Genomic DNA, 26,874 nt, shown 5'->3' on the forward strand with positions numbered 1-26,874 from the left:
GACTTGGAGGAGACCAGACGATGCTGTCGGCTGAGAACAAGAGCTGTCGGCTGCATGGTGGAAGATAGGCGCATCAGCGTTTTTCTTATTTGGTCCGACTGCTGGTCGGCCAGCACTTCAATATTCCAAAGGGCCTATAAAAGGCACTCAAGGCTCATCATTGTATTCATTCATTCCTTTATGGGATGGGTCCTTAGGGTCCTTAGAGTAGGACTAGATTCATTCATTCATTCCTTTATGGGATGGGTCCTTAGGGTCCTTAGAGTAGGACTAGATTTTGGTGTTTATGACCTTTTGTATGAGGCAGCCTAGGGCTGTAGAAAAGTACCTTTTTGTACTATATGAAATATACTGAATTTCCAACCATACCTCTCTCTCTCTCCCTACTCTCCCTTCTGTCTGCGTTTTTGCATCAGCATGTTTCCAGTGGTGTTTAGGGCTGAAAGAAGACCTCGAGAGCTTCCGCGTGTTACAAGTGGGTAATTTGGGACCCCATCTGGTGTCGTCTCTACTACATCTATTTTCAGATTCATGTATGCTGTTTTAAAAAGACTCACTAAACTCAGGTTTAAAGAAAGGCTTCGTTGTTTCACACAGTCCTAGCTCGGCGCATGCTACACAAAACGCATACAGAAGAGAGAGAGAGAGATAGCTAAGTATTCAATATATTCATATGGTACAAAAAGGATGTAGCCCTTGGCTGCCTTCATGAAAAGGTAGAGAATACGTAATCTTATCCTAATCTAGTGACCCAGTCCAGGGACTCTGGCTGGACTGAATGAATCAAAACGATAAGCAACTTTGCCTTATATAGGCCTTGGCAAATACTAGTGGATTGGTTGACTGCTGGTCAGCCAGGTCCTAGACAAAAACTCACTGAATTGCTGCAGCCAATTGGTCCTAAATCTTGTATGCGCTGGCCGACAGCCCTCCCTTGTCCACCACCAGTCTTCCCTTGCCAATACCAGCAACAAATGCTCCAGAATCTCGTTCTAACCTAATTCTTTATCTTGTTGCCCTTCAGGATTAGTCTTGGGATTAGCCTGCACATGTCTTGCACATGACAAGAAATGTCTTAGGTGGGAAAGTATGTTATGTACCTGCTAAGGCTAACCACATGGTTAGTGGAGCCTAATCTAGGGTTAGGGGACCTTGAGGTTTAGTGCAATGTGATTACTGGGGTTAAGATTTATTAGTGTTATCCCATAAGTTATAGCTATTTATTTGTCAACAACTATTTATTGGTTGCCTAAGGCCATATAAGTGGGGTGAGCCTATTGTGTGGGCCATCGTATTGTTTTGTATCATATTGGTGTGGTCGGATGATGGAAAGTTTGTGCCTAGGCTTGGGACATGGCCCAAGGATGCCTTAGCCGAAGGGGCTCGGGGGTGGTCTACTAACCACGCGAACCTACGATTGGGAGGTGAGCTAGCTTGCACCTCTTCAATTGGTACTTATCTTGAATGCTTGATGTTTATAGCCTTCAAGGATCTCCTTTGTAATATCATTGACTCATTGATGACCTATGCGTACACTCTACGTGGAAGGTGCATCTTGCTCATCTTCGGCTAGTCTTTGAGAGATGTAGACTCTACCGCATCTTGTTAAAACCACTTAAATGTCAATTTAGGGGTAAACACAGTGTCATCCTTGGACACGTTGTCTCGAAGAACGGCATCTCTACTGATGAAAACAAAATTTGTGTGATCTTAGAGTTACCACCACCCATCAACTACAAGGGGGTGTAGAGATTCATGGGGCATGTATGGTATTATAGCAGATTCATCTTCTTGTATGCCATATACGCCAGACCCTTGTATAAGCTGCTGTTTATCTTTGAATGGACAGATGAATGCCAATGGGCATATGAAAAACTAAAGAAGGCATTAGCAATCGCACCCATCGTGAGATTCCCCAATGGGGATCTAATTTTCCATGTGCATATTGATGCTTCAACATTTGCTATTGGTGCGTGTTAGCACGATCGGGGGAGCACAACATGGACTTCCTGTGACTTTTGCTAGCCGTGAACTTAATAACATTGAAGAAGTCCATGCATTATCTTCTGGCTACAAATTTGTTTTCTTTGTCAAATCATCATGCATTGCTGTATTTGTGAATAAGCCTTGCACCACATTCTTTTGGAGTTTGATTTCACCATCACCATGCAAAAAGGGTTTGTGCATGTCCATGACGACCACCTCTCCAGAATTCCAAATGGAGAACCCCCTATTGCCCATGTCTTTGCCAAAGATTTCCCATCGACTGTTCCATAAAAAAGGACAGAGCTAGACGCCTCATTAGGAAGGCGCCGCTCTATCAATTGACAGCCAGTTGATATTGTGTTAATTTTGATATTGTGTTAATTCTTTCTATCATTAGTGGTGTATATGTCCTATCAACTACATTTTTGTTGTAATAATTCTTTCTATTTGTTATGATTCCTTAGTATGGTTGAGCCTGCCCTGCATCTCCGGAGTTTTGACAGGAACACAATACATAGATCTTTGTATAAATGTATGCTCCTGTGTGCGCGTGCGCATGGCGTGTGTGTGTGGGAGCGTGTATTGATACCAAGTTCTACACCCACTATTGGGCACTGATGAAGTTAGTGGGGATGTCGTAGTATCTATTCCTTCCTATGCATGATGGAGTTGATGGTTTATTGTCTTGTGGATGACTACCATGAGGTTATAAATTGCACTTTCTTATAAGGTGAATTTGGGCATATTCTTGGATTCATCTAGGTATATATATATATATATATATATGTATTTCTAGCCACATTTTCACTAGGGGGGGAATGTTAAATATTAATAGTGATTAATGTGGGAATAAACAGCGCTAGGTGGTGGTTGTCACTAATTTGGTCCCCTCACTAGTCTTGATGAGTGTTTCATACACTGATTGGAGCCAAGGTGTGAACGGGGATTCCCCACAGAAGAAAGCTCGAACATTTATGGCAAAGTTTGGCATGAAAGATGACTTCTGGACAAAAGCAACATGGGATTTTTATCATAAGCTTTATAAGTTGACGGGTTCACACATCATTAAAGTGTGGCCGGACTTATTAATATCTTGGGCATGGATAGGTGGACAAAGGGAGGCGCCTAAAGCAAACTTGGTCAACAAGTTTGGGAAAAGCATAAAACTGGTATTTTTGACACATTTTTTTTTTCCCCGGGAAAAAGACCCTTCTATTAGTTAATGAAAAAACAGCCACAAAGGGCCAGATATAACCACAAAGGGCTAGATACAAACTTGCCTCACCCATATTTCCCAATAATGCTCAAAATTCCACTTTTGATAAATACTCATAATTTGAATTATGTTAAAAATTCCCCCACTTCTCCTCCGGTTGGCCGTTCTATGAGGAGAAGGCTATCTCATACAAGGGGAGGGGGGAGGAACAACCACACAGGTGGGGTCTATACTGCCGAATGGGGTCACCTCCTCTATCTGTGAGAAATGGGCCAGGCCTCCAAAGTCTCAAGAAAGCTTCCCACCGCTTCTGCATGTGGTCAGAACCTTCCTGTAACTTCCCCCACTGACCACGGAGAGTGAATGATATCGAGCTATATGTTCCTTATAGACTTAGCCGACGGAGTGTGGGTGTAACATGAGGAAGCTTCGGGGGAGATCGGTAACTTCAATGCTCGGAAATCAGCACACGTTTCATGATGAAAATAACGCACAAAACTGAATCACACGTTTCATGATGAAAATAACGCACAAAACTGAATATGGATGTACAGAAAAATAGAGAGAGAGAGAGAGAGAGAGAGAGAGAGGGAGAAGAGGACATAGTATTGGGTCCCGAATATCCTCTGTAGGGCCCCCACCACGGATGGTGTATTTGCTTTTATTAGAATGATGCAAAATCTGAAATAAAAGACTGAACCTGAACCCTCTTGACTGAGATAGATCTCTGTCCTTGACCTTCAATCCTTCACCCTTGTGTTAGCTTCTCCCTTGGCTGTCCTGGCCCTTGAATTAGCTTCAGCACCTTGTGAATTATGAGATAAATGAACTGAATTTATGGCTTGGGTATTTATACCCCTTCATGATGCTGGTCGGCTGTTTTATCGGGGTTCGGTTTGCTGAAAAGAGACCCACGACCTGTTTTAATAAGCATTAAATGCTTATATTGCCCATCGTTTCACACCTACTGCCCTGGCCGCCTTGTGGGCTGCTGTCCAGGCCTGCGCAGGCTGCTGGGCAGCCCTTGGGCACTGGCCGACTGGCTGCTGGGCAGCCGTTTGGCCTGGCCGCCTGGCTGGGCTGGCCCAAAGGCCTTGTCGGTTGCCTGGCCAGGCCCCTTAGGCTGGCTGACAGCCTGCCCAGCCCACACTAGGGCTGGGGGGCAAGGCTTGGGGCCCTCCTGGCCCCCTTGGGGTGGCCCATAGCCTTCCCCGTGCCCACACTTGATGCATACCTACATCTACACAATCGTCTGACATCTGGTCGCAAACCAAACATACAGAGCAACTGACATCATTCCAGAGGGAGACTCACAGCGCGGACTGGCACTGCTTCATGTGTAGAACAATGCACACCTGACCTTGGATGCATGTGCAGGACAATGCACACCTGACCTCGGACGAATGGAGTGGAACCTTGGCTGACTCGTCCATCCACTCCAGGTCCTACACCTTCTTGTTCAGATATGTCTACGTGGCATCCAAGTGCGGGATGCATGTGACAGTGGGTACCCTCGATGGCCTCGTTGCATCTAGCTCGCCACATGTGCCAGGCTGCTATGCTACTACAAATCTCCCATCTTAGGCATGAGCCTGGACGCCAGTCGCCTGTAGGAGGGTTTGTGATTGGTATTGCTGCAATACGATGGTGAGAGATTTGAAGGGCTAGTTCTCCTCCATCCTCCTCATAAGATCTGACCACTCCCGCCTCTGTAGCCTAAGCGACAATGCCCCATGTAATGATCCGGGTCGATGCCCTGTCCATAGTGAAGATGCGGAGAATCCTCTGCCAAATCTGCTGAGCCTTCGGGCAATCCCAAAGACAATGTTGTTGAGACTCCTGAGGGTGGCCGCACCGCGGGCAATCTGCTAGCCGACCTCCAATTGCCAGCCAAGTACCGACCATGTGTGCCATCAACCAAAGAAAGAGGGTGATCTTTCTAGACCGAAAGCTGTCCTAGATCCTCTTCCAGAAATTTGAAAAGAAGCGTTGTTAGAGGCCTTGTGATGACTGCCAATGTGCTGCTGTTGTCGGGGTGCCATCTATCTCTGGCATCTGGATCCTACGGCCTAGCCGCGCTGTAAATGCAAAGAAGGGGGCATCCAGAGTATCCTCCCGATCCGCGGGGTCATGCTAACTCCACTCTCCCGGGTCCCACTGTAGGCGCGTGAGAGATCGGCACTCCCATATCCATAGCGGCCAAAATCTCTCCCTGGCCACCTTGGCCGATGCTGGGTCGATGTGCCACTCCCGTGATTGAAAACCAATAACCCTCACCCTTTGCAAGGTGCAGCCCCACTGAAGTCCTCTAAGGGGAGTTGAGATCTCTCTAGTCTGCCATGGGAGCCAATAGAAAAAGTGAGCAGACCACTGTCCACATTTGTTCCGTGGACCGATACATGTCTGGTAAACACACCTAGCCACACTGGGGGGGGTCGGGTCTGGGGTAGGAGTCAGCCACTCCTGAGGGATAGCTGAGTAGATATCAATGCTGAGCTTGTCTCTACCTCGGATCCCTGTCAAGCCTCTCTCTTGTACCTCCGGGCGTAATTGTCTGTGTGCGATCCAATCTCCCAGAGACATGGCTGGTCCGGTGCCCCATGATACATGCAGTCGGGCCCCCAACATGTGGCCATTGGGTAAACGGATCAGGGGGTTCTAGACCAAAGACTGCCGAAGCCGCTCCTCTGAGGCTGCCGGAGAGCGATTTGTCTAAGGGCCGGCTTGAAATGATCCCAAGCTCGAAGTAAGCTGGCTGCAAATTTGTCCTCAAAAGCTGGACTAAAACCACGGGCCCGCATCTCTGTGAAAATCCATCTGGTACTTTGCGGCCAAGGGCCCCCAGGACTCGGGGTGCGGGCTGAAATCTGGGCCAATAGGAAATCCTTCCAGGGCTCACCACTAGGAAGGAGTCCTCTAACCATCAGCTTGCCCATCAGGGCACGACTCTGAATAGCAGGGTCAATGAGCCCTAGTCCCCCTCTACGATGTGGCTGAATGATCACTCTCCATGCCACCTTGGCCTTGGCTGGCCTCCCATCACTGCCGGCCCATAAGAAGTTCCTGATCAATCGTTGTACCTGGCCAATATAGGCCTGAGAGAAGGCCTAGCACGAAGTGATGTACCACATGGTGGCAAGAAGTCCTTGGTTCGCCACCACCACTCTACCGGCTAGGGAGAGCCTCGCAGAACTCCAGTATAAAAGTTTCTTCCGAATACTTAGAAGGAGCGGGGCGAGTTGTTGCTTAGGAAAGATATCAATGCCAACTTGGCAACCAAGATAGAGAATTGGAGTGCCCCTCGGGATCCATTGAAAAGCCTCAACTGGGCGCCAAGTCGGGGCGGGTGCTGAGCCTACCCAAAAACCACACAACTTGTGCCAGTTAATCTGTGCTCCTGATGCACGGCAGAAAATCTCGATTGTCTCCGCGAATCTCTGGGGAGCTTCCCCACATCTCCAGAAAGGAAGGCTGCTGTGTCATCTGCAAACTCTGAGTCAAGCAGCTCTTGCGCGTGCGGAGGGGAAGACGCAATCCCTAAAGCTCGGTCTCCTGGGTTGAGAGGAAACTACTCATGGCCTTGGCAACGAATAGGAAGAGGTAAGGTGCCAAAGGACAGCCTTGCCGAACCGAGCGGGAGAGGGGAGATCTGTCGCCACACGGGCTCCCTGAATGAGAACCTGGTTGTGTGATGCTGAGTAAAGTCCTAAGACTACCTCAACCCACTCCATGGGGAATCCCATCCAGCTCATCGTGCCCTCCAGAAAGCTCCAATCCACCCTATCATAAGCTTTCTCAAAGTCTAGGAGTAGCACTATGAGGTCCTGCTGTCGCATCCTGGCCGAAGCTGTTGTCCCCAGAAGGTGAAAATGTTGTCCAGAATGCGCCGATCCTGAACAAAGCCGGTCTGAGTGTCCTTAATCAGGTCCGGGAGAAAGGGCTGAAGTCTCCTGCTGATGGCCTTGGCCAAGATCTTATAGGTGGTCCCTAGAAGAGTGATGGGTCTCCACTACCGGATCTCCAATCTTTCACCACCCTCCTTGGGAATCAAGTGAATCAAGCCCTGTAAGCGTCTCTCTGGCATGTGTGAGCATAATCTCATTGAAGGCAGCACGAAGGCCGCCTTCCATGAGATCCCAGTGTCCAAGAAAGAAAGAGACTAGAAGCTTGTCCACCCCCGGGCATTTCCCCTACGTAATGCCGTCATCGCCTCCGCCAACTCCTCAGCTGTGAATGGAGCCAGTAAGAAGGACTGAAGAGAGGGGGGAACCACCTTTCTCGTGTGTCGCGAGACCCTCGCGCGCGCATCCATCACCTGTTGACACATCAGCTACTTTTAGGTCAAAAAGGGGAAAAGCATAGCTATTCTTGAGCTGGTCGACTCCTTTAAACGTAGGGGAAGGAAGCGCATGAAGGGGGCAGATAGCAGGCAACAGTTCTATCCCTCCTGGGCAGCAGCAGCATGTTCTATCTTTCTTGAACGCTGGCCATACAGCAGAGGTTCTTGAGGAACTTTCTGCTCACTCTCTGAGCGCTGGCCGTACAGTCCTTCAGATGGGCAGCCTTTCCCTCTCTCCATGGGTCAACTGCAGCAGCAACAGCTTATTCTCTCTCTCTCTCTCTCTCTCTTCCCTTGCGATGGCCGTACTCTGCAGTGGTTGGCTGAGTGATGGCCGGTGGGGTTCGTTCTTGTGCTGTCCGTACGACAGTTGTATTGTAGCCAGTTTTTGCCTCTCACCGCAGGCCATACAGTGGTACAGCGGCGGAGCAACCTTCCTCTCTTCAGCAAGCATGTATAGTGGTACAGCAGCGGGGCAACCTTCCTCTCTCTCTCTCTCTCTCTCTCTCTCTCTCTCTCTCTCTCTCTTCAGCAGGCCATACAGTGGTATAGCAGCAGGGCAACCTCTCTCTCTCTCTCTCTCTCTCTCTCTTCAGCAGGCCGTACAGTGGTACAGTGGTGGGGCAGCCTCTCTCTCTCTCTCTCTTCGCTGGCTGTACAGGTGGGTAGCAGCCTGTCCTCTCCTCGGCGCGAACCGTACATAGCAGCTGTGGACGACTGGTGTTTTCTGTCTCTTGAGTGCTGGTCATACAGCAGGGCAGTAGCACACACTCTCTCACCTGGTCTGCTGATCGTACAGAATTCTTCTTCTCTTGAGAGCCACCGGTTCTGGGGCTGTTTTGGAGATATCGGGGACTGTTTTGAGAGCTCCTCTGGGGCAGATTTGAGGCTCTGTTCTGGGTTCCATGCCAAAACAGCCCCCAGAACAGAGCCTCAAATCTGCCCCTGAGGAGCTCTCAAAACAGTCCCTGGTGGCTCTCAGGAGAAGTACTCCGCTTGCCCTCTAGTTGCACGCTGGTGGGCTGCGCTCTCTACACAGGCGGCTGCGCCTCCCCTCTGCCTGCACCTGCGCCTCCCCTCCACAGGATATGGGATTAGACAGACGCTCACAGGATGTGGAGTGCACAGAGTATGGGAGATATTTGGTAGATATGGGGACTGCACATGGGTTGGCCATACTTAATGGCTTGCAGAGGTTTCCGTCAGCAGCTGGATTTACTTGCTTTCCACATAGACATGGTGCTAGCACAGTGGGCTATGCCGAGCTTTGTTTCATGCATTGAGGATTTCACAGTTGGATCTCGGCCCATCGAGGGAGGCTTGGCGTTTGTTTCATGAGTCCTCCCCTGCTTTGGCCATCACTTCTACAGAGGTCTGGGGTAGCTATGCAGCATCTCTATATATAGTTCCTGGACAGACACCTTTTCCTGACCCGCCAGCACCATGCCCACAGACATGTACTTTCTTTACCACAGAGATGGTAAGGAAGGCCATTGATGAAGACTGGGAGAGCATATAATCATGATGGATTGGTTGCTGAGCACTTTATTCATGCGAGAGACGTGTTGGCAGAGCTTCTAGCAGTGATGTTCAATCGAGCTATGTGTGAAGGCTTACCCGAGACTTGGTGTAGGTCCACCATCGTGCCTATCTTCAAGTCAGGGGACCCTATGGAGCCAGGGAATTATCGCACTATTATGATTGGTCACACACTAGCACGATTGTATGCATCCATTCTTGAGCAGCAGTTGAGTAGATGGGCAGAGAGAGAGGGCATTCAAGCAGAGGGACAGGTAGGGTTCAGGAGAGGTTTCTCTACTCTTGACCACATCTTGACTCTGCTGGCCATTATTGAGGAGGGCAGGTCGCATGGGCGACGGATTTATTGTAGCTTTGTGGACTTCCGCAAAGCATTTGATACAGTGCCCAGAGCCAGATTGATGAGGCGATTATAGGAGATGGGGGTACCCACAGAGCTCATATGGGGGATTATGGCTTTATATAGCTCAGTTGCAGGACAGGTACGCACCCCAGAGGGGGTCTCTACTTTGGTTCACTCCACTATAGGAGTGAAGCAAGGTTGCCCGTTATCTCCTTCATTGTTTGGTATGTATGTGGATGAGGCTTCTGACTACATTGAGAGATTGGGGGACAGAGGAGCCCAGCTAGCAGGTACATGGATCCCACTATTGTTATATGCTGATGATATTGTGTTGATCTCTGACTCCCCTGAGGGTATGCAGCGTCATCTGGATGCTTTACATGAGTTTGCACATGATAGTGGATTGTCTGTCAACCTTGGCAAAACCAAGGTTATGGTGTTTAACACCACGCCACAGTGGGTTAGGCGATCAGCTCCCACATTTACATATGGGCAGGAGATTGTGGAGTATACAGATGCATATACATATCTTGGGGTAGTATTCAGTGGGCCAGTGTTTTCGATGAGGAGAGCAGCAGAGACTAGATTGACTAAGCACATGCAGCCCTGGGTGGTTTGGAGAGGATGTGTTCGCAGGTTCAGTTTCAAGAACCTCGAACAAAACTTTGGCTTGACACTCTAGTGACATCAGCTATGCTTTATGGAGTGCAGATATGGGGACCTTCAGTGGGCCATCACAGCGCAGGCGGATGGAGAGGTATGGAGAGGCCTTTGGTATCTATGATTGCTAGGATTATTAGAGCCAAGGCCGTGGTACCTCATGAGATTATTCGAGCAGAGCTGGCGGCTGCCCCTCTGGTGATTGAGGCTCTTACGAGATCAGTCTCCTACATACATGGCTTGTGGGACCTCCCCCGAGATAGATATGCACGCCTTGCCCTTGAGTCCTCCCGACAGTTAGCTTTACAGGGAGACACGGCTTGTTGGTATGGACAGATGACATCTTGGTTCCAGGCACATGGTTTTAGCATGGACAGATTGCCTCCCTTCCAGTATTCTCTGGATGCACCCTCTCTCACTCTCACACGGACAGAGATTACCAGACTCATCTGTCAGGATTTAGTTTAGCTGGACATTAGGAGGACATGGATATATCTGACTGAGGAGCTGGGCACGAAGATGGCTTTCTACAGAGAGCATTTTCTTCAGCTCACAGCAGATGGTTTTGTGATCAGACCCAGTTACATGGATGTACACTTGTCTCATGCAGTACGATGTGCTATTGGTCAGATTCGCACATGATGTGCTATTGGTCAGATTCGCACATCCTCACACCAGCTTGAGATTGAGATTGGCCGATATAGAGGTATACCAGCTGAGGCCAGGATATGCCGAGTATGCCATGGGGAGCCAGAGACAGAGCTGCATTATATATGCCATTGTACTGCATACTATGAGATACGTGGTCGTTTCCACTGTTTATTCAGAGAGGGTTTTGGACCACTTTCCAGAGTCATGGGGTACCAGGACCAGAGGTGTTTGGGATTGTTCTTGCTTGAGGTGCGGAGATATAGAGATAGCCTGCTTAGGCGCACAGAGAGCCAGACTCAGAGGCACATTACAGACTTGTTTAGTCCAGCCATCACTGCGCCAGATGGACCGCAGCAGCAGCAGGACATGGATACCGCCCACACCAACGGTACACTGATTGATCGTGCGATTGAGCTTGGGTGGTCCAAACGCCCACGACTACGGAGGAGGGCATCCCAGCATAGACGGAGGTTGCAGCGGCGGATTCGGATTATTCTTGCGAGATATGCGGGACACCCAGTCAGGGTGTTGACCACAGAGGATATTGAGGAGATCCGCCAGCGTCCGATGCGGCACATATTATGAGATGGAGGCACCTCCATAGTGTACCCCCCCGTCCCATATGATATTGTATCCCCTTACTGTACTCCACTCACCTCCATAGCGTACCCGCCCCCCCCTCACTATATTCACACCCTATAAGGGTTTCTGTTTACCTTCCAGTTCGAGTTTCATTTTCTAGGTGCCAGTAGTATCATCTTTATTTTTCATTTTCTGGTTTTTTATCCAGACATTGTATCAGATCCACCATGATGTAACTTTTTGGTCTCATAGGTCATTATGGCCTTTTGAAGACGTTAATTTAACATTTCATTTCATTTCATTTCTCTCTACGCATCATGGCAGTCTGCCACCCCCCCTAGCTTCAGATCATCACCTGTGTATTGCAGTCGAGGACTTCACATTTGTTGTAGCACCTTCATCAAACTCCATTTGTTAAGGCATTCAAGCCTTAATAGGTTTCTGAGGACGTCACCTTCATCAGGTGGGGGGGGGTCGGTAAATGGGATGTTAACCCCATTTTGGGATAGCAAAGCACTTTCCACCATTAAGAGAGTTAGCAATAAGTGTTATGACAAGGCACTATAAACATTGTAATCTTAATGAGAAAATCTGGCCACGTCCATGCTACCTAGTTAGTTATTTGTTTTGGGCACCCAAGTGTGAATAAATGCCAGTTGTATATAAGTCATTTTCTCATAATGCAAACACACAATCCCCCTTTGTGCTAATTCAGCACACACACACACACACACACACACACACACACACACACACACATATGTATGATATATATGAAAATTGGACATCCGCAAGACTCCCTTGCTCATTGATTAGGGTGGCTTGCAAGAGGTCTTGGATCTGTCCTCGGGATAGTCTACTACCATTGAACATGAGGTCCCCATGTCCCTCTACTACTACTATTTGAGCATAATCGGTTGGGGGTCCTTACCTTGGAAAGTTGACAGCTAAGGTGAAAGGCACCAGCGTGCGGGGTGGGGGTCGGGTGGTGTGCTGAGAGGCGACGCGGAGAGGCATTGCTACGCAGGGCTAGGGGAGCTCTAGCTCATCACCAGCTTTGGTGGACTGCATTCATGAATCTTACTTGCCCATAGAGGTGTTCTTGTGACTGATCTCTACTCTTTAGTGTAGCACACCTCTTTGCCCAGCACGCTCGACTAGGATGGTGTACACCACAGTGAACACAGGGTTCCCTCTAGGGCAGTATGCCCTCGGGAGTTGTCACAAGCTAGGGGAACATGAGCTATGGGGCGCACACATAGCTCACTAGTACACTGAATACACAGATGAGCAAGAACACACAGATGAGCAAGAATAGTAAGAATGGTGAGAACATGTGAACACGGAGTGCACCATACACATCACATGATGCACAAATAGATGAGACTCAAGTTGCAGTAGTATTGCCTAGAATGATCCCAATCACACAATCCCGATATCCCTTTGTACAATGCCGCTTGGCCTTTGGGCTGTCCAAGGGTGACCATCAAGTAGCCTTGCCGTCATTGCCGAGGGGCATGGTGTTCATTAAGTGAGCACAAGAGACAAGTGGTGCACCGTTGTAGTGTCAGTGCAAGTGGCCCAAGTGTCAATGCAATGGGCTGGACTGGTCTAAATTGACAATGCAAGTGGTTGGACCGGTCCAAGGTAGTTGGCACTTTTGTCCGGTCCAAAAGTGAAGGGCCAAACAGTGGCCGGCAGATATTGGGCAGCCAGGGTGGCTACATTTAGTTAGCAGATCAACAATGCAATAGTAACCAAAAGAAAGCTGTAATCTCCCCATTTGTGTCACAGCTCCATGTTTTTCTTGAAAAGTTATCGTGCATGGCTCTTAGTGCCATTAGGCTCATCCTTATGGGGTCTGCTAGATGGAACTCAAGCGGAATCATTCAGCTGCATCTAACAAAGGAGAGGCCAAAAATGGCTTCGAGACGTCTTAGATAACTAACATAGTGGTTGCTATTTCTCAACCCGAGCTCTATGTGGTTAATATTAGTATTCTTTTTTGGAATGGTTGCTTTATACGTTTTGGAACTTTTTAGCATCAACAAGTTTCTTTATGTTTTTCCATGGTTCTCCTACGATTCGTTCCTTTCTAATATCCTTAAGTTTACAAAATAAATCAAACTGATTTAGTTATGTGTGTGTCAGGTATGCGGAAATGCTTTGCCCAATAGGAAAGGTTAGGTTGATAGATGCTGGTAAACCCATCAAGAAACTTGATCTTTGGGGTGAACATTCAGGGGATTCTGAAGGTCGTTTGCGATTTAAAGATATATGCATGTTTTTAGACTGGGATGTTATTGCATATCTTGATGAAGAAGCATGCGAAATACAACTTTCAGCACATGATCGAGGGCCTTTGAAAGGGCTAAGCACGGACACATTCAAGCCGGATCAAGTATTGGTGGTTGTTGGTAGAAAAAATGGTCTCTCTCTCTCTCTCTCTCTCACACACACACACACACACACACACACACATATGTTTCAGTTTTCAAGTTTCATGTTCTTTTTTAGTTTTTCCATGGCACTGTATTATGTAGATGTTAATATATCTTTTTTTCTTTCTCACATGTTTATCGTTGTATGGGTAGCTAGTCTGTTTATTGTTCATTTTCTTGTTCATTTTCCATGACTCATTCATTGCATGGAACTACTGGAACACCTTTTTGGTCTCAAAAGACCCTTTGGGTCATTAACATCAAAAGACCCATCGGCAGATTCGAGCCATCATTGCCCGCCACCTGAGGGGTTTACCGCGACGATTCAGCGGTTCAGCTTTCAGCTCGTAGCTCTCTTAGGATGTTACTATTTTCATTCTTTCTTTCAGATTTGTTATGATGAGACATCATCATCATCAGTTGTACCTTGTTTTGGTCTCATGGGCCATTTTGGCCTTTAGGAGACGTTAATATCTCTCTCTCTCTCTCTCTCTCTCTCTCTCTCTCTCTCTCTCTCGATCACGCGCGCGCGCGCGTGATCTATCACATCCCTCTCTCGATGGCGTGAGCACCTTTGCGCCCCTCCCCTCTATTTGTGCTGTGCGCTGGTCCCTGCCGCTCTCTCTTCTCTCTCTACAGGTGCAGAACCAGAGATCCCAGCCACAGATCACCAGCTTCTTAAGGCCTACCAGCGAGCCACATCCCCCTCCCCCTGTATCATCCAGCTCCCGACGAGGGCTCACCCTACAGTGGGCCTTGGAGATTAGAGCTGCCATGAGACGGCGATTACCCGGACGCAGACCACCACTACTCCCGCAGAGCTATGGATGAGAGAGTCTAGAGGCTACATCAGGGCACAACAGATGTGAGAGTCCTCCTCACCCCATGTATGATATACTACACCCCACCATCTCCACTGGGTGGAATTAGTAGTATATCACCTATCATGATTGTACATCTATAGCATGCTAGACAGTGACTCCATAGTGAGCTGCATATGACTAGGATTACCTTTTCATTTCAGTTTTCTTTCCATGATACTCAGGACATGGACATGTTGTATACAGATTTGTCTTATAGGCCAATCTGGCCTTCTGTAGACGTTAATATATCTTTTCTTTTCTTTCTTGTAGCCGCCCTCTCTGTTCGCTGTCTACTGCTGCCCACTTCGCTTCCGCCTCGCTGCCAGGCTGGCGCTATGCTGGCCCGCCGCCTGCCTGTCCGGTAGGCCACCAGCTGTGTGCGCCCTTTTCCCACCCACCCTTGCTCAGGCCCCCAAGGCAGCAACATAACTCTCTCTCTCTCTCTCCTCCCTGCCTGTGGGAAGGGCTGCAGAGTAATTTCGAGGAATGGCCCCGAGTCTCCAAGAGAAACTCGAGGCCCTCCAGACGGCAATGAAGGCACTAATCAAGGAGAATACGAAGACATCCGATTCCAACCTCAATGAGGTGGAGAACAAACTACACCGGCACATCATGGCCCTCGAAGCACGGGTCGCGGACCTTGAACAAGAGAACACAGCACTCAAGGAGGAGGTGAGTGCATTGAAAGTGGAACTGGTAGCCGTCAAGAACACCGAGAAGGGAGAAGGGGAACACTCTCACGGCCATCAAAGAAGAGATCTCCAAGGAGATCACAAAGGACATGGAGGGAAAACTCGAAGCCAAGCAGTTAGGATGGATTGAGGTGGTGAAGAAGAACATCCGTAAAGAAGTGAGGGAGGAGACTCAAAGGGAAGAACATCAAATCATTCACACCACCATTGAGGAGGAGAAGACGAGGCATGCCCGCCGCCTCAACATTCGAGTCACAGGTATAGCTGAGACACCCAACTCCACTCCCGAGAAAGATGGACAGCTTCTATGCATGAAGCTAGGCTACATGGAAGAGGACCCTCTCCCCTTCACCAAAGCATGGAGAGTCGGGAAAGACTCAACATGCAAGCGAGCCCTCATCCTACAGTTTGCAGGAGAGACGGAGAGGGTCACCTTCATGAGGAAGAGGGTCATACTACGAGGCTTAGAGGGAGCTCCTATTTTCTTGGATGATGATCTCACGAGGATGCAGCTAGAGCATAGGAGAGCTTGCATGCCACGAGTCTTACACGCGAGGAGAGAATGCAAGAAGGCCTTCTATCGAGATGGTCGGGTCATCATTGATGGCCGGCCCATGGATTAGCGGTTTGGGGCCTATGGGACACAGACCAGGCCACTGACAGAGATACACATGGCAGTATGGAACTGTAATGGTTCACTATGGGTGCAACCTGGACGACTGGAGCATGTTATGGTGGGGAGAGAGGCATCATACTTCTGACAGAGACACCAGGTCGAGGTGGTGACATCATAGGTGTACCTAGGGGTTACCTTCTCTGCAGCAGCCACGCGCTTCACCATGGTTCAGCAACCAGAGCTAGATTGACATGGGGATATGCAGCATTGGCTATGCTAGAGAGACAGTGCCACTAGGCACATTTTTAGGAGCCCCGGACGAAGGGGTGGCTATTTGACACATTAGTCACACCGGCACTGATGTATGGAGCAGCGGTATGGGCGCCAGGCCTTGCTACCCATTGGTGGACACATATAGAGAGACCACAGGCCCTCATGATGGCACGCATGATACGCAGCAAACCGTCAGTACCTCATGACATTATCCGAGCAGAGTTTGTTGCGCCTCCTATGATGGTAGATGCTATATTCCAGACTATATGCCTGCTAGACAGATTCAGAGAGATCCCACAGGACAGATTGTCATACAGAGCTTTTGAGGCATCTAGACAGTTGGCTGAGGTAGGAGACAGAGGATCATGGTATGCACAGGTCACATATTGGTTCTCACAGCATGGCCTAGACATGGATCATCTACCACCATTCCAGTATGACAGGGATGCACCACATATCCGTCTCTCTCATAGTGAGAGGAACAGAGTATTGAGACAGGACCTATGGCAGCTCTATACACGAGAGACATGGATATCACCTACACAGCCTCTTCCACCGAAGATGTTATACTACAGAGATCACTTCATGAGTATCACTGATGATGGATTTATAGAGAGGCCTAGATACATGGAGGGCTTTTTACCACACGGCTCCTGAGTGGCTATTGGTCAGCTTAGAGTTTCATCACATCGATTGGAGATCGAGACTGGCAAAGCAGCACGGATCCCCCGATAGGAGAGGGTATGCAGATTGTGCAACCCTACACAGGTACACTGATTTGTCTCATAGGCCGAGTTCGGTCTTTTGGAAGACGTTAATAAAATCTTTCTTTCTCTCTCTCTCTCTCTCTCTCTCTCTCTCTCTCTCTCTCTCTCTCTCGCATGATCTATCACATCTCTTTCTTGATGGCGTGAGCACCTTTGCGCCCCTCCCCTCTGTTTGTGCTGCACGCTGGTCCCTGCCTCTCTCTCTCTCTTTTCTTTCTTTTCTTTCCAGACAGTGTATCAGATGTCACATGGTTGTAACTTTGGTCTCATAGGTCACTTTGGCCTTTTGAAGACGTTAATATAACATTTCATTTCATTTCTCTCTCTCTCTCTCTCTCTCTCTCTCTCTCTCTCTCTCTCATGATCTATCACATCTCTCTCGATGGCGTGAGCACCTTTGCGCCCCTCCCCTCTGCTCATGCTGCGCGCTGGTCCCTGCCGTTCGCCCTGCTGTTCATGCTGCCCCCTGCGCGCTGTTCCCTGCTGCTCACCCCTCTTTCTGCACTGCTCGAACCTGTATTGGCCAGCTCCCGCTTGATGCCATGTTCTGCACAAAATTGCACGAATGCAATTGGAAGAAAATTCTCCTCCTTTGTCAGCCCGAAGAGTCTTTATCTGCAAGCCAGACTCTTTCTCCACCATCACATGCCACTCCTTGAACCGAGCAAAAGCTTGGTCCTTCTGTGAAAGAAAATAAACCCATGTGAATCTGCTACAATCATCAACAAGCAGCATAAAGTACAAAGAATCTCCCAAGGATGCTGTCTGCAGCATAGGCCCACACGAGTCAGTGTGTACCAACTCCAAAGGTTTCGAAGCCCACCTAGAAGCTTGCTTCGGAAAAGATTCCTTGTGCTGCTTACTACGAATGCAAGAACTACAGCGTCCTTGCTTGTTGCCAACATCTGGCAAGCCAACCACCATCTGGTCCCGGAAAGCTCGCCAGAGTGCATCCACATTCAAGTGGCCAAACCGAAAGTGCCACAAATCACCAATCTGAGAACCTATCAAAGAGGAGAGTGCGAAGAGTTTGTATATACCATTCTCCACGCCGCCTTCCCAAACAACTTGGCCAGTCTCGTGGTCCCGTAGAGCAAGAGAATGCTCCTCAAACTCCACCCAAAAGCCAGTCTTGCACACCTCATGCATTGACAACAAATGAAAACCAAATGCAGGGACATAAAGAACACGAGAGGAATGCCTCCCCCCTTTGCCATCGGGAATGATCTCCATCCGGCCCTCACTGTGAATCGGTATGGTGGAATTATCGCCAGTGAAAATGCGACTTGATTGCCGTTTCAGATCTTGAAAAAAGTCACGGGAAGGAGTCATGTGCCTGGAAGCACCACTATCAAGAATCCATTCCCGAGTATCCTTGGCGGTGAAGCCAACTGCCTCCTCGCTCGAAGAAGATGAAGCATCGGTGTCCAACATCTCCAAGTGTACAAAGGCTGGAGTCTTTGCAGCTGAAGCTGAAGAATCCCAATCCGCTTGGGACACTTTCTCCAATAGTGGCCTTTCTTGCCACAATCATTACAGGTCCTCTTGGCCTTTAGTTTCTCTCGGTCTGAATTGGGCTTCTTCTCAGAAGACTTCTCCGATGAAGACTTCCCTTTCCCCTTGTTGGTGTTGTTGTTATGGCCTTTCGACTGTTGGCCTGTCAAGGCCTGAGAACCTCCGCCCTATGGAGGGTTCGTGAATCGCTCTTCCTGGTCCAAGACCATGGGCACAAGCTCCTCCCATGTGATGGTGCTGAGCCTGCCACTGGTGATCAAAGAGGAGTAAAAGGCTGAGTATTGAGAGGGAAAATGTGACAACAACGTTATGGCCATATCCTTTGTCGATATCTCTTTCCTTGCCTGGAGAACTTCCTGTTGAAGAGCTTGCAGCTTGTTAATGTGCTCTGGCATCGTCGACGACTTTGCAGGATTCATCACTTGCATCTGAACTTCCAAGGAGATTCTCTTCATGGGTGATATCCTATTGTAGAGAGAAGCCAAATGCTGCGAAATCCCTCTGGCCTGCATCATATGCTTTATGTGATGGATCACCTGTGGTGTGCAATTGAGGAAGATGAAAGAACAGACTCGAGCATTAACACGATTCCATAACTGTGCCTGTGCCTCCCGTTCCGTCCGAATAGAGGGTAGCTCCCCATCTTCCAACTCCGGCCGTGGAACCCCAACAACAATGAAATCAGCCAAGTCATAGGACTCCAAAACAGATTCCATCATTACCTTCCATATGCTGCAGTTGTTCCCGTCCAACTGTCGGTCTATTGGGAACGTGGGGAGTGTCGGGATCTTCACGTGCTTCTCAGCCATCTCAAGCAAATCTGCCATCTCAAGGATTCACAAGGTCTTGTGAAAGGGAGGGGGAGGGTCGGTGGGAACAAAGAAGAAGAAGAGGCTGCAAATAGAATGCAAGGTGGCTGTCCAACGGTGATGGCCGCCTTCTACCCAATCTCCAAGTCCCATACAGCCCAAACAGTCTCCAATCAGCACCTCAATCAGCAAACCCTCGACGTCCCACTGTCTCCAAGCTTCAAGCCACCTGGGGCTCTGATACCATGTCTTCATTTCCGCTGTGCATTCTGACAGCCAGCCCAAACTCTGGGCACGCACACATGGTCTCATGATTGTGTGGACACTTTAAGGAGGTGCCCACCATTAATTATGGTGGGCTGTGCCACATGGCACAAGGGGCTTGGACCCCTCCACCTCCTCTATCCCATTCTTCTCCACCTTTTTTCCCCATGTTTCCTTCTCTTGCAAGCTGGCACCTCTCCCTCTTCCTGGCTGAAAGTCGACCATCTCTCTCTTTTTTTGCTGGTTGACTGCTCCCCTTGTTGATGGCTACTGATACTTGCTGAATCTGCTGCACCCCTTGCTGCTGTACCTGCTGTACTAGCACTGTTTCCTCAGCAGTACCCGACTGTACCTACTGTGCTGAAGCTGCCTGCTATATTACTTGTTGTACCTGCTGTGTACCTACTGTGGGCACCTGTTGTACCTGTTGTGTACTTGCTGTGGACACCTTTTGTACCTGCTGTGCCTGCTGTGTACTTGCTATGGGCACCTTCTGTACCTGCTGTGACTGACTGTGAACCCTACTGTACCTGCTGAACTGCTGGGAACCCTACTGTACTTGCTGTACCGATTGTACTACCTACTCTACCTGCTGGAAACCCTACTGTTTGTGCTGTACCGGAGTGTACTCTTGAACCTGCTCGTGAGCTTATGCCTGTTTGTGCACTTGTATTTGGAGGATTTGAAGCCTAGTCTCTGCGAGAGATGAGCCAGGCTCAAGTACGAGAGCGCCTGTTTTTGTGTGGTCATGGAATGACAATTCCGCGCTCATCCCTCTCTAGGTGTATGAGACTGGTGGTCAAGTCACGGTGACTCTTATGACAAGTCCTGCATCGACATCCTACTCCGACACACTTACGTTTGAGTAACTTGTCTTCATACTTGCATTGCATTGGATTATCTTGCTGTTGGCAAGCCCTTGAAACTTTGTACAAATTTAAATACTCCAATAATATACTCTGGGTCGGCCTGTTCTTCACGGCCCTAGTGATGGTGTAATGTACAGTGCTTGTCTCTTTTGTAGATTATCTTGTGCAATATATCATTTAGTTGTTATATGCAATATGGCTTTTACATATGAAGTGTGACGTGCGTATTGTTCACAAGACGGTGCCCAAGGACGTTCACACCTAGCCGGTGTAGTTTAAGTGGTATCAGAGCGTTGTTGTTTCCCTCTTTTCAGTGGGGAAATGGACGATCGGGCACTGGGCTGCGTGTGGACAGCCGTCGAACACTATGGACAGCCATGCACAAAGTGGTTAAGGGGCTAGTTCACATGGCCAGCAGGCAACTGGTATTCATGCTTTTGAAGCGTTGGACAATAAGCATATGCATGCAGGTATATAGAGGAGCAAATACATGCGGGGAAGCCTTCTCAAGGTAAAGAGAAGATGCAAGAGGATGACCCAAAAGTATTGAAAGTAGAGATTGAGCATGTCAAAAGGCAGTTGTATGCTAGGGAAGAAGAGCTCAAGATGCTCTATGATAACCCGCAGGTTCACGAGCTTATGGAGGCCACAAAGGCCGATTCTATGGTGGCACACACTATGGATTCTATGGCGAAGGAATTGGGTATGAATCCCCGAGAGGTAGCCCTCAACTACCTTATATGCACTGGAGATTTGGTGAAAGGAAATGTAGGGGAACTTTGTGTGAAAGAAACTCTGCATGGGGAGACTGGTAATGCTGTCTTGTAGGGTGAAGTCTTATGTGCACAAAGATGAGGTTTCTGCCACTTCCAAGCAAGCCTCCAGCCTGCATGGGTTGAGAAAAGAAAAGGGTGTATATGGCAAAGAGAATGTTAATGTACATGTGATGCATGCTCCCCATGGCGAAAGTGATAGGCATGTTAGCTGCCGTGCTTTGCCTATGGAATTGGCTAGAGATGAGCCCAGTAACGGGCTGGAAGTTGTGCATAATGTTGGGACAGCCAAAGCTGATTATGTATCACGTGCCACTCATGCCACCGAGTATACCATGGTGAATGAGTCTCATGCAGGGATCCACATGTGAATGAGTCTCATGCAGGGATCCACATGTGAATGCAAGTATTGGGAGGCTGGCTTTGCACAGGTCACCGTTGCATAGAGCACATGCCTCCACGCAGCATGTTTCTCGTCAAGGTTTGATGCATGCACCTACTGCTGCCCCATTGGATAAGGGGAAGAGAAAGTTGGAAGTTGAGGGTCACCATTTCAAGAGGCTTAAAGAATTTAAAGCTGGTGACAAATCTGTAAAGTTTGAAGCCTATCATGGTGATTATGATGCAAGCAAGGCAATGGCTTTTATAGCCCAGTTTGACATTGCCTTTAGTGATGAGGAATTCTTTGAGAAATCCAAGATTCGCCATGTAAGCATGTTTCTAAAGGGCTCGGTTGCCCATTGGTGGATCACAGAAAAGCTTTCTAGCAGCCCCATTCAAACATGGGAGGACTTTAAAGAGAGATTTTATGCACAATTCCTTCTTCTTTTTTCCCAACTGGCCTTAGGTCCAAGACCCTTCCGTAGTTACCGATTTTTCACTGTCCATAGATGCTCGCCGGTAGGCGCTTGATTATCCGCCCATAGGCGATGCCGCTGAGAAAGCACCAAGGGGGGTTTTGAACCCAAGACCTCTTGGTCCTAGGCAAATACCTTCACCACTTGGGCTATCACCTCATTGGCTTTTATGCACAAATCTTGCCTCCCAATGTCGTGGAGAAGATCATGAGCAAGTGGGATAAGATTGAGTAGAAGGACAATGAGTCCGTGCAGACATATGTAAACAAGTTTTGGAAGACCTACTTGGAGGTTCCGTCATTCTTGCTTGTGGGTGAGCCCGAGAAGAAAAGGAAGTTCAAGTCTGGACTTCAACTGGTCTACAAGTGATACGAACATGTCGTGCGCTCGCTCTTGAGCTCCCCCCTCCCCCCCCCCGGTTTGGTTTTTCCGTGTGCGCCTCTCTCTCCTCCTGTGGTTCTCTTCCGTGTCCCTTTGCCTCCCCCCCTATTTTTGCTGCACCTCCTCTCCCCCTCCTTTGCGCTACTCCACCCCCTCTCCCCCTTCTATTTCCGCTTTCCCACTCTCCTTCGTTGCCCAGCGCCGCCCCCCCCCCCTCTCCCCCTTCTATTTCCGCTTTCCCACTCTCCTTCGCTGCCCAGCCCCCCCCCCCCCCCCCCCCCCCCTCTCCCCCTTAGCCCTTTCCCCTCCGCCCCCTCTTCCTTTGGCGCTCCGGTCTCTCTCTCTCTCTCTCTCTCTCTCTCTCTCTCTGTCCCACCCCCCCCTTCCCCTTATTTTTTCTTTGTTCTCCGTTGTGTTTATCCGCCTCTCTCCTTTATCATCCGAGCCCCCCTTCCCCGTTTTCTACCTCTCTAGATCACTCTCGTAGTGCGCGCCCCCCCCCCCAAGCAGCCCCTAACACGATGTGGAGGCAACCGGCGGGATCAGTCCATTGCTTGGTTTACAGATTCTCCGATCCGGTAGAGATGACCATCGCTGCCTCCCAGGTGAGGGCTCTCCTACGAGAGTCCCCAGGTGGGGCCCCTAGGATCCTGGGACAATCTGTGGACTACAGTTTCTTCCGGTGTTTACCGACATAAGGGAGTGACATATTTGAGGAGACAGTAGCCCCTATTTAGGTATGTGTGGTTTTTCACCACTCCAGGCTGTCTACATGAGATAATGGCGCGATGATCTTCTCTTTCCCCTTCAGTGCAGCCCCGGGGACAGAGTGGGATTCTGAGTTAGTGGTAGGTGCCATTCAGGGTTAGGCAATCGAGCTCTCCCACCATCTCCACGATCTCCACATCATCGACATTCTCACCCATTTTTGGCCTCTGGCCAGAATGGAGCTTGAAGGTTCAGCCCATCAAGGCCAAGACGGAGAGATGGTAGTATCTAGTTTGGAGGTGCTGCTCTTTGTGTTCATGCATACCTCTGATGCGGTACCTCTTCCCCTCTTACAGATACCTATATTGTGATTGATGGAGTCTGGAGCATGCATATGTGCGTGCTCGTACAAAGTGGCATCACATGGAGGACAGGATTAGTGCCCACCTGGCGCGCCTTCGCCCCCGCACGGATTGTTATTATTCCCTGTCTAAACCCTCGCCCAAGATTCTTCGAGTGGAGGGTAGTTCTGCTAGTGCCGCATCACACTGAGATTAATATGCGGATTGTTTCATGGAACATATAGGGTTTAGGGGGGCCTCATTGCTTTCAGCGACGAGGCGAGCTTCAGAGGGTCATAGTGGGGGGGACCCATAGACATTCCTTTCCTCCAGGAGCATCATCTCTCAGAGGGGTGCACCCGCAGATGCGGGAAGATTCTTCCAGGCAGGAGTCATACTTTTTGGTCCCCATCCTTTGGCCCCTCAGGGACGTAGGGAGGGGTGTGTGTCTTTGTGAGTGAGGAGTTCTTGCCGGCCGTGATTGGCTTAGGAGTCAGCCCTGGGGCGTGCACAGTGGATTACCATTACTATTGGAGAGGATAGCGTTGGCTTCCTCAACATCTATGCTCCGAGCACTACTGCATGTAGAGCCCTCTTTTGGAGCTCAATACGGCAGGCCCTCCCTCGGGCTGACTTTTGGTGCTTGGGTGGTGACTTTAACATGATAGCGGCAGCAGAGGAGAGGCTTGGAGGTGGCACGGCCACAGTTTCAAGAGAAGAGTACTCAAGCCCGGGAGGAGATGATTCTCGCAGTCCGGGGGTAGGACCCTTGGCATCTTCTAGAGTTTGGGCGTAGTCGTGGGAGCCTCTGCTTCTCGAGATCAAATAGGAGGAGCACTGGCCCCAACCTCTCTAGACATAGGTTTTATGTTGATGAGTGGGCTTGCAGCTGAGGGGGTATGATTGGTATTTTGGCAGGTATTTCCTTTTCTCACGCCCTAGTTATTTTGTCCTTAGAGGACCCCTAGAGGCATGGCAGGCATGTGAGCTCAAGGATTCCGGACAGCCGCATTCAGGACCCCGAGATATGCAGAAGGGTAGAGCGGATATGGGCGAGATTGTATTTTCTTTCAGGCTCTGCTGCGTGCACATTGGATGAGGGCTTAGGAGAGATCAACAGTTTCTTGCAAGAGGCAGCCCAGAGCAGATTAGTTACCTGCACTTCTTTACCCACAAATGCGGCCTCCGCTTCTATTTGGGGTCCCATGTCTCCTATTTCAATACCCAAAGTGGCCGCCATTTCCAAAGAAATGAAATTATCTATGGCACAATCATCAAACATAAAAAGAGCGGGCTGATCTTTGAGTTGTCCCCATGCTTTACATACCACTCTCTTTGCTTTTATGCTTTGTATTCCCTTGTACGTCGAGAATAGCATGCACATTTACCTTTGGTTGCTTCTCTTTTTCCTTCTTCTTACGTTGCGGGCCTTCCCTAAACATGTGATCTTTGCTACCACATGAAAAGAATTTACCCTCCTTGGCATATTGTTCCCTTTGCTCGGGAGTGAGGCTAAACTTGTGCTTTTTCTAAGAGGCATCCTTTGGCTGCATATTTTCAGCCTTCCCACCACTCTTTGCATCTTTCACAAAAGGTTTAGCATGATGTCCAATCTTCTTCTGGTTATGACCCGCCCTCTCTTTGCTCTTGAACGCATGGTTTCTGTTGGGGTAAAGGCGTTATGCCCACCCTTATAGTGTGTACAAGCCCATAAGTTATAGTACATAGTACACTTAGTACTTTTAATGTACTAAGTGCACTATGTGTACTAGTGCAATATACATGTGTGATAGGGGAGTCACACACTCATGCTATTATGAGTTGACTTATCCCCACAACTCTCTCTCTCTCTCTCTTGTTCTCTCTGTGTATGTCTCCCACACATGAACTCTTAACCTAACCCAAATTCCTCTCTCTCCCACACAACTGGTATCAGAGCAGGCTGTGTTTTAGGGTTTCAAGATTCCTCTAATTTGAGAGTGCATTCCCATGTTGCTCTGCTTGTTTCATTCGGAGCCTGTAGGTGTTGAGAAGGGCGCCCTTGAAGATTTGTAAGGGCTCTACAACAGGTCGACTAAGGGCTGATGATCGTTGCTACCTTGCAGAAGTTGCAGGCAGGTAGGCGGAAACAGAAGGTGGCGGGCGTTGGAACACACACAGGCGTGTCAGCGCTGCTAGGCGCCTACAGCAGCGCTCGCAGCAGGGGTCGACTAGGTGTCAGCTCGAAGCTAGGTTGAGCGGGCCACCTAGGCGAGTGGCGCTAGGCGAAGCTAGGCGAACTGGCGTTGGAGTGTTGCGAGCGAACCATCAGGCGAAGGCTACTAGACGAAGTCGTCAGGCGGGCGTCAACAGCGTTGAATCATTCCTGAAGGCAAACTCGACATGGCGAGTGGCGCTCAGCAGCGAGCGAACCAGGCGAAGCAGGTCTCTCCGACTCGCCGCCCCCTCTCTGCCGCCTTCCTTCTCCCATTCAACTGGTCTTCTGTCGTCGTGCGCGCTGCCTCCGACAAGCCTGTGAAAGCCGACAGGCAGCTATGGTTTGTTTCCAAGCAGAGTCTAGCCTACTTGGATGGCAGTTTGCCAGGTGATTATGGGTTTGATCCACTGGGGCTGATGGATCCAGAAGGGTCAGGGAGCTTCATAGCAGCCAGCCATCTGAGCATCACCAACAGCTTGTGTCTCCACCAATTCTACAGCACGCCTGAAGAGCCCTCCAACAGCATCAGATTTCTGCAGAGCAGCACCAAATTCAGCACACCCCTCTTTCCTGCAACAAAAAATCAGAAATTACAAGGTATTCTGCTTCAAATTTTTTTTTTTGGGATTTGCAATTGAGCAAGTACAATCAACAATTGAGCAGGTACAGGTGTCGAATTGCTCAATTTTTGAGCAAAATTGGCAAAATTGGGTGACATTGGTCACAATCAGGATCAATTTGCAGGAAATTGGTCACAATCAGGATCAATTTGCAGGAAATTGGATGTCGAAATTTGGGGCTTTTGATGTAATTGTGCAATTAAGCACTCATACATGCTGTATGATGTGAAAAATCGCACATTTGGGCAAAATTGCAGCAAATTGCAGTGCAAATCAAGGGGCTTTTGTGCCGATTTGGTTGATTTGCATGCAGGCAATCGCATTTGATGATGTGGATAATGTGTTGATGCCTTACAAGCACTCAATGTGCCTGTAAATCAAGGGGCTTTCATGTATTGGATGTATATGTGGCCAGGGGGAAGCATCGTGAACACTCTGGATGCCTTCATGTGCGTCAATGTACCATGTATGATCATAAATTGATCTTAAATCAAGTGGCTTTTCAAGATTTTATGCTTGTTGAGCTTGGCAAAGCAGCAGGCAAGATATTTATGCCTTGAATCCTCAGAAAT

The 26,874-nt window shown here is 49.0% G+C and overlaps 1 protein-coding gene across 3 annotated transcripts in view; it reads left to right on the top strand.

Moving 5' to 3' along the window:
- LOC147630490 (uncharacterized) overlaps positions 1–26,874 on the top strand; it is a 45,142-nt gene that overhangs the window by 4,719 nt on the left and 13,549 nt on the right. Inside the window, exons 2-3 of one of the 3 annotated variants that reach the window (XM_086810372.1) lie at positions 13,468–13,571; positions 13,662–13,745. In XM_086810372.1, the coding sequence (XP_086666498.1) occupies positions 13,478–13,571; positions 13,662–13,745 (178 nt within the window). In that variant the 5' untranslated portion in view covers positions 13,468–13,477. Of the gene's footprint in view, positions 1–13,123; positions 13,272–13,467; positions 13,746–26,874 lie in introns of those variants that run through there. The other 2 variants (XM_086810370.1, XM_086810369.1) reach the window with 2 other exon arrangements.

Source organism: Cibotium barometz, chromosome 16, assembly GCF_041138505.1.
Source record: "Cibotium barometz isolate CiBa-2024 chromosome 16, ASM4113850v1, whole genome shotgun sequence".
In the NCBI taxonomy this organism is placed as follows: domain Eukaryota; kingdom Viridiplantae; phylum Streptophyta; class Polypodiopsida; order Cyatheales; family Cibotiaceae; genus Cibotium; species Cibotium barometz.